Source organism: Plectropomus leopardus, unplaced genomic scaffold (assembly GCF_008729295.1).
Source record: "Plectropomus leopardus isolate mb unplaced genomic scaffold, YSFRI_Pleo_2.0 unplaced_scaffold375, whole genome shotgun sequence".
Taxonomy (NCBI): Eukaryota; Metazoa; Chordata; class Actinopteri; order Perciformes; family Serranidae; genus Plectropomus; species Plectropomus leopardus.
Window position 1 is genome coordinate 1 of NW_024641016.1, and position 8,644 is coordinate 8,644.

The 8,644-nt window shown below is 41.1% G+C and overlaps 1 protein-coding gene across 1 annotated transcript; it reads right to left on the reverse strand.

Annotated features, from left to right (window-relative positions):
• Positions 1-5: 5 nt before the first annotated feature.
• On the reverse strand, positions 6-4,269 carry LOC121938905 (arrestin red cell-like; the record flags this gene model as incomplete). Its single annotated transcript, XM_042482058.1, has 7 exons — positions 6-53; positions 1,369-1,428; positions 2,166-2,264; positions 2,385-2,482; positions 2,756-2,800; positions 3,097-3,157; positions 4,132-4,269. Coding segments are annotated over 7 exons (549 nt in total), but the record flags the coding sequence as incomplete, so codon positions are not given.
• Positions 4,270-8,644: the final 4,375 nt, after the last annotated feature.

Here is an 8,644-nt window from a genome sequence, read left to right on the forward strand (position 1 = left end):
TCTTCTATTGACTTGGCACAGAAAGCTCTGATCTCAAAGTCGACGCCGCACGCCTGCAGAGACACACGAGACCAGCACAAAATAAACACTCGCACCTGTGGACACACCTGTGGACACAACTTCCCCCCACGCTGTTTTACTGACTCTGATCTGTGACCGAGCGGCTTCAGTTTATCACGTCTGTAAATTCACTTTGAATCTTTTCTCCGAATCTTTAAAAATAATCGTCTCTTTAATGAGTTTTTGGAAGAACTCTTATTTCTGACACAATCTTCTATAATATTTCTAAAAATTGAAAACTCTGCTCTGCAACATCTTATTATACGTAGCTGATTTTTAAAATATATTTATTAGGGGCCGGACAGCAAAGCTTTTATTCTAATATTATTATGTACACAGGTAAACAGACCTGATGGTGGCGCTACAGCGACCGTCTGTATTACAAAAGTTTGAAAATTCAGAACAAATCGTTCGTACGTGCTGCAGCTTTGAAACTTACATCAAAATGTGTGAAGAAGCTGTTGTTCACTTCACTGTGGGACAAATGATGAAGTCCATCACTCTGTTTTTATTACAAACTGTCAAACTAATTAAACCGAAATCGACACCAAACTTGCTGCAGGCGTCTTCAGACTGTCCGACAAACCGTCCACACAGATTTTAGGTTTATCAAAAACTGAGCCGACGGTGCATCAAAGTGTGTGACTGTAAACGCTGCTGTAAACATACACTTAAACTTCTTTAAAAAAAATTAAATTAAATAAATTAAAAATTTGACAAACTTTAGCTGCCATGGCAGTCTGTGGGAAAACGGCGTCTTTAAACATCCGTTTTTCACTATTGGATCAAATCAATTGTAAAAACTAAAGATCAACATCTCTCTGCTGTCTGCATGAAGTCTGCCGATTCTCGGAGGTTAGTCTTGAGTGAATTTTTGGCAGCAGTTTGAAACCTGTCTTTTCATGCACAGACAGCTGATGTCCTGCCCCCTGCTGGTCGGTGCTGGTTTCTGTGGCGGAGCTCACCGGGACACTGACCGAACGTCTGAGGTTGTGAGTTTAAGACTCGTGATCCAGAATCAACATTCTGGTGCCGAGCTGCTAAAAATGCCCGGCCCCGACACACTGCTGCACAACAGATTTCATTTATTTTGTTTTCGCTGTAATTTAAGGCGTGCCGTAGTGAGGTCACAGGTCGAGACGCAGGCGCCGATTATCAAAGCTCGCCACCTTCATTCTATAATTAATGTTAGTTATTAAATCACAAAACTCTACCTGAGCTGGACTGATTACTCTGACTTCATCAGACTGACAAACAAACATATCTGGTGTGTGTGTGTGTGTGTGTGTGTGTGTGTGTGTGTGTTACCTTCCCAGTGTCCTCTGGGCCGGGCTGTAAAGTGACTGAACACGGGAGGTTCTGAGGAATCTGAGTCAGCACAAACCACAACAACAACAGGACAGTCAGAGCTTTGCAAACACTTCCTGTTCATCTGCACTCGTTCATACACTCACTCACTCACTCACTCACTCACTCACTCACTCACTCACTCACTCACTCGTTCACTCGTTCGTTCGTTCGTTCGTTCGTTCACTCATCAGCATGAGCTTTGGTTACGGTTCCTGCACTTTCGGCTCGTTAGATTTCAGACTTTTTGGACCTATTTTGAAAAAACAAAATTAAAGAGGGAAAATTTAACCAAAACGTTTATTTCAAAACAAATGTGACATTTTGTTTTGTCCTGAGAAAAAGTGACATTATCTACGACAAGCGCTGGACGAACGAAAACGTTATAGAGCGAAAACACGCAGATGACAAAAACATCATTCTGAAAAACTTGGAATAAAAGCCTCGTCCGAATCGAAGGCTCAGCCTCCTCCGACGGCCTGAACGCTGTCCATCATTCTCCCTCTAAATTCTGTTATTATGAAGCACGTTTTAGGCTTTTTCCCGTCATGTCTCGCTTCTTTTTTCAGGTTTCTGGCTTTTTTTCGTACTTTTCACTGATCTCTTGCTAACTTCTGGGTCATTTCTTCTTTTGTTGCTTATGCTCTTCTTCCCGTGTTTTTGAATAAAATACAGCCAGCTCTCCGGGTCGATAAAAGCTTAAATGAATCATTCGATTCATCTCGACGGCGTGACGGCAGCGAGCGGCAGAGACTCACGGTGAAGTAGAACGGGTGTGCGTGCTGGCCCAGTTTCTTCAGCAGACGCTCCTGCAGACGACTGTTGGGTTTCTTCTCCTCGGGCACCGGAGGGAACGCCTGAGAGGGACGGAGGGACGAAGGGACAGGGACAGAGAGACAGAAGAGGAGACAATATTGAACCTGCAGATTTTTGGTTAACGCGGCAGTGGGAGGAGCTTGAGGAGGAGGAGCTCTGACCTGGAAGGTGGAGATGTAGAGATCCTTCCTGAAGGACAGACCCAGGACGTCCAGGTCCTCACGGCCGTATCGAAACGCACAGGTGAGCGTGACGAAGACTGCAGGGAGGAGTAAAGGGAGGAGTAAAAGGAGGAGGAGGAGTGAAGGGAGGGGTAAAAGGAGGAGGAGGAGTAAAGGGAGGGGTAAAAGGAGGAGGAGGAGTAAAGGGAGGGGTAAAAGGAGGAGGAGGAGTAAAGGGAGGAGTAAAAGGAGGAGGAGTGATGCTGCCATTAAACACAGGTGTATTTCCAGCGTCTGACGTTATTTAATCGTGCTGAAAGCTGCTGAATAAAGAAGCCGTCTGACTCAAACAGAGCAGCGTCTTCTCGTACCTTTCCTGTCCTTCAGGTACTCAGGGTCAACAAGGATCACTCCATCTGTCACACACACACACACACACACACACACACACACACACACAGAGTCACAAATTAAATAACATCAGGGACATTAAACTCACTCAGCTCTTCATCTGTAACTTCATGTCACTTTTGAATCAGCGCTCGGCTGCAGTTTACATGAAAGCTGAACCTCCGTGTGAGAAATGACCGCTGCTCATGAAGAGTTCGGAAATACGGAAACTAACGTTTATATCTTGTGACACAGAACTCACAGGACTTTCAAAATAAAACTTGGATATAAAGAAGAAACGGATGCAGATGAGCTGACTCACCTACGGGGTCCACGTGGTCCAGGTGATCCACAAAGTCTCTCTTTCCCAGGTAAACTGTCACCTGCACACACACGACTCTTTATTCTGTTTTATCTGCTGGATTTAAATCTAAAAATGTTCAATTAAAGTTTTTTCCATCACATCTCAGCAGGAAATATTGAGAAGAACAGAGCCCTCCGCTGTTTCTGCGGCACACGTCACATATTGTACATTGGACTTTTTCCAGGACTTGAAGACATTCAAAGACCATAAATTCTCTGAACTCGATACTCCTCATCTGCTCTTTTTCATCTCTATATAACAGCTTTTCAAATATATATTATTTAAAAAATAATGAATTCAGAATAGGATTAGAACTGAATATTTAAATATAACTTAGGGACTGTTCATTATTTATGAGAAGGGAGGGGGACGTGCAAAAGGGGAAGGCAGGTTAAATCATTTTTTGGACTGCTGTTTTATTTTGGCTTTAGAGGAGGGGCATACGACTAGAAATGGCTAGAGTTTGGATTTATTTTATGACAATTTCAAAGAAAACAATTTGGTGATAGGCATGATTTCTTTCTTTTTTCTTTATTATTTTTTTTATAATTTCTTGGCAATAGTCCTTTATTGGTTTTTTATCAGAGCTTTTTAAAGAAAATATTTTGGCAATTCTAACAAATTTTTGGACGATATCTAAAGAATAAATGTAGATTTTTTTCTTTGAAAATGTATAACCTGGATAATGACACACGATGTGTTCACAGGCTGTCAGAAATGTGAATATTAAACGATGATTTCTGTTTTTACAGTTTCTGACTGATAAATGGTGTCTCTTTTGGGGATTTTATTTTTTATTTTATAGAAAACATTTTTCTTTATAAATCGCCGAAATGACCCCATTAATTACCAGAAACTGTAAATCAGAAATTATAACTCAATTTCAAATCCCGACAGTCCTTGAACACATCATGTGTTATTTTACAGGTTTTTGAAACAAAATTGCAGGATTTTTGAAAGGCGTTCGTCAGGAGGATGAAGGAGGCGACTCACCTTACAGTTGGGGCTCGACTTCTTGAAAACTCTGAGAGGTTTGGAGAGAGGAAGAGGAGGGAGGGAGGACAGAGCAAGAGACACGTCAGTCTGTCCGTCTTTCAAACAGATGACGAGCAGAAACACTAACGGCTCATTTCACAGACGTGAAACATGATCAACGCTTCTCGTCAATCATCAGAGGAAATATCGTCAGTTTGTTTGTTTCATCGCAGCAGGAAGCCGAGGAGGAAGTGGTCTGAGATAAATGATCTGGGTTATTATGGTCTGTCACCACGGAGCCTCACTGGGGGCCGACCGACACCCGCGCGCCCGAGAGACAAACGGACGATTTAAGAGGGAAAGTGTTCAGAAGTGTGCAGTGAGCTCGACTCTTCCTGTGCGGAGAAACTTTTAATGACTCACTGTTAAAAAATGCATTTCAAAGAAACAGTTTTACTCTTCATTTTCATCAAAAATGCCTCTATACATTTTCCTACAGATCACAGACGAGTCCCCTTCACAGACCGCAGAGACCTTCGTGCGCCTGGAAATGAAGTTCGCTTTCATAAACGAGTATTACGGGTCGCCAACAGCAGGAAATTTGCAAAATAACGTGACTGACACTGTGAATTATTTTTGTCCTTTTAGTGTCCATGCTGACCAAAAAAGAGTCAAAGGAGGATCCCCCACCCCCCATAGAGGTCCTAGCTAAGACCCTAATGTCCCAAAATCCCAGAAATGTCCCAAAATCACTGAAATACTTGAATACTACTGAAACGACCTAAAATTCTAAACATTTCCTAAAAATCCGAGAAACTTGTTTAAGTTAAGTTAAGAGGGGCCGCACTGAGCCGCCGAGCTGCGTGAGGCTTAACGAGCTGTCCTCATCAGAGACGCGTTATCCTCAGTATCGATCGTGATCACATTATCGTTTTCCTCAGTATCGATTGTGATCACATATCGATGACTCTGATCCTGCGGCTCTGTCAGAGAGCAACACTGGGACAGGAAACACAACCATCGAGTGTGAACCACTTTCTTCAACAGCTGACGCCACAACACACAAACAGGAAGTGACAAACACAGTCGTTTCTCCTCCTCACGTGTCCGGTTTGACTCTGAAGCGGAAAAAAGAAAAAAGAAGAAGAAACGAGGCGAGACTTTGATGAGAAACACGGCCGTCTGACGTGTTTTAACAGCCAGTAAACCGTTTACAGCAGCAGCTCCAGCTGATGGCTGCTTCCTGTCACAGAGCAGAACACACTGCCGCCGCCGCCGCCGCCGTTATATTTAGATCACTTCAAAGCACAAATTAAAACTCTTTCACGGGTTCTAGTTTTCAGAGATGAAGTTGTGTTCATGAGTGAGCTATTTTTATCTGCAGACGGACGACGAGCTGCAGGACTCGAACACACAAACACTGTCAGTGCGCTTCTCCTCAAACACCAACAACACATCTGCCGCCCCAAATGTAACCAAAAAAAAAAAAGTCAGGAGACAAACTTTTAGGTAAACTTAACGAGGCTGTTTTGCGAGTGAGAAAGTTGAGCAGAATGAAGCCCAATTCAGAGTGCACGAAGATATTAGTCTGTACCTAAGAGATAATATCCTGTATGTAGAAGATAATATCACATACACAGGAGATAATACTTTATACGCAGGATATCTCATACATGGAGATAATATCCCAGCAGGAGGAGATACTATTACAAATGCTGGAGATCATATCTTGTATGTACCAGATATTATTTCGTACGAAAGATATAATATCCCACCTGTGGGAGGTAGTTCCCTATAAGAAGGAGATAGTATTACATAGGTAGGAGATCATACCTCGTCTGTAGGAGATAATATTTCTTGCGTAGGAAATAATATCCCATATCAAGGGCTGGGCGATACGATATCTGTCGCAAAGTAATTTTTCCTCAATAGTATATGAGCAGTCGACAGAATATCAATGATAATAAGAATAGTGCCACGGAAAACCAAATGCAGTGAATGATTTTGACTGTAGAACAGCTGAATGTTTGACAGCCACAGCATTTCATCATGGCGGATCAAACAGCTGATGGTCCGACAGCAGCGCAGTGAGACAGACAAACAGAGCGCAGCTTCTCCTCACAGCACCAAAGTGTCTGAAACAGACACATCTGCAGAGGTGAAAGTGACTTCTTAAGACTTGGCAGGCTGTTGGCAGCTATAGGAGAAGTAGGCCGACTCAAAAGTTTTTAATTCCTGAGTAAAATGATTAACAGCACAGAAGTTTGACAGAAGCTGAAGTCAGAGTCCTGCAGTCAGGAGAGGTTGGCCTATTATCAGCACAATGTGCTTCATTTACCTGAAGTTTGTTTCAGATGGAGCTTTTCATTTTTATATAATGCTGGAAAGTTTAATAAATAATAATAAATCATATGTTTATTACGCTCCAACACACCATGGTCACATGACACTGTGTCAGTGAACTATGAGGGCAAAAAACAAAACACACAAAAAAAAGCAGAATAATCGTTCTTTAATCGTAATCAAAGTAAAATGTTCAGTTAATGGTGATATTGATTTTAGGTATGAGGCTCGGACCTTTGCTGGGAGGACATTTTAGTACCTGGACCTCTGTGAGTTTTAGTAGAATAGGTCCTCCAGCTGGTGATGCTGTTCTACAGTATATTTGTCATGTTCAATGTCTGACAGAAAATAAATATTTAAACCCAAATGAACCTGATGATATCTTCATATCTCACTGAGGAGTCAAAGGGACCTTTAAGCTCGACAGAAATGCTGATTTGATGTATATCGTGATATATATTGATGTGGACTGATATGAAAAAAAATATCGACTACCGAAATATAGACTTTTTTCCATATCACCCAGCCCTACCCATACGTAGAAGATAATATTTTGTCCATTGGAAATAAGATCTTACAGGTAGGAGATAATATCACATACAGAGGAGATAATATTCCAAACATAGGAGATAATATTTCGTATTTAGGAGATCATATCTCTTATGTACAAAATACTACTCTGTACGTGGGAGATAATATCCCTTCAGTTGGACATAACATTCTGTACATTGGAGATCAGCCCTTGTACATAGGAGATAATATTCCATACATAGGAGTTAATATCTCGTTCGTAAGAGATCATTTCTATATAGGAGATAACATCATAGAGGGGGGAGATAATTTTCTGTGCATGGGATATAAAATCTCGTACAGAGGAGACAATATCTCACATGCAGGAGATAATAGCTTGTACATAGAAGATAAATGCTCTCAGCCAAACTCATCTTTAGAGAGATGTAATAAAGATGATAATAAAGAAACAAATGTAAAACGTTAATGCTGAACCCCGGTGTGTTGTAAACGTGTTCAGACCCGACGGGACATGATTCAGGATCTGAACCTGAAGTGTGACGGCGTGTTTTCAAACTCCTGAGCGTCACATGTTTATCTCTCAGCCTCTTTCGGATCCACTTTGCCCGCCGTGAGTGTGACGCGAGGCTGGACCGGCTGCTGGGGGAGTAGAGCTCCTCGAGAAAACAGCCAGCTGCAGGTAAACACGCCTTCACGCTCGCCTGGCTGCTTCCAAAACTTTCCAGCCGCATAAACACGAGCGAGCGGCGGCTGATAAAGGTCTGCAGGGACGGACAGGCCGAGGACACTCCTGTCCCCCTGTGACCTCATGTGATGCTGCCGCAGCATGTCTGGACAAGACCTGACTGTTGTGTTTCTAATTTTAACGTCTTTATATCTGTGAGGAATAACTGCAGCGATCCTTCCTCCACACAGTCATTTACACATGAAGATGGTTTTTAGTTGTTATTCATTGTTCTGTAAAAGAAAAAAAGGTACATGAAACAAACTTTTTTAAGATTTTTTTAGGACTTTAACATCTAGGTATTTATTGTCTAATCTATTCCTTTTTAGGATTGATTTCATAGGCATACTTATTTACTTTATGGCATTTTATTTATTTCATGTGCGCATTCATTTATTTATTTTATAGCCATGATTATTTATTTCATGGGCATATTTATTTATTCTATTTAAGGCATATTTATTAACTTTATTTAAGCCATTTTTAACTATTTCATAGACATTTAATTATTTATTAAAGACATTTTTATTTATGCAAGGCTTTTTTAAAATATTTGTATATAACCATATTTATTTATTTTGTAGGCTTGTTTATTTATTTAAGGCATTTTTATTTGTTTTAAAGACATACTTATTTATTTAATTTCAGCTATTTTATTCATTTCATAGGTGTTTCTGTTTATTACATAAGCATTTTTTAAATTATTTTATTATTTAATCTGCATCAGACGTTTCAAAACCTGAACAAACAGAACACGGCGCAGAGCAAACGTCACTCTGACGCTCGCCGGATTTCATCAAGCCCGCATCACTTCCTCATGTTCGCCAGACAGCTTCCTCCATACAAGTTCCTTCACTCATGTCTGCAAGGCTTTAAACGCCACCGCCATCATCATCATCATCATCATCATCATCATCATCATCATCATCATCA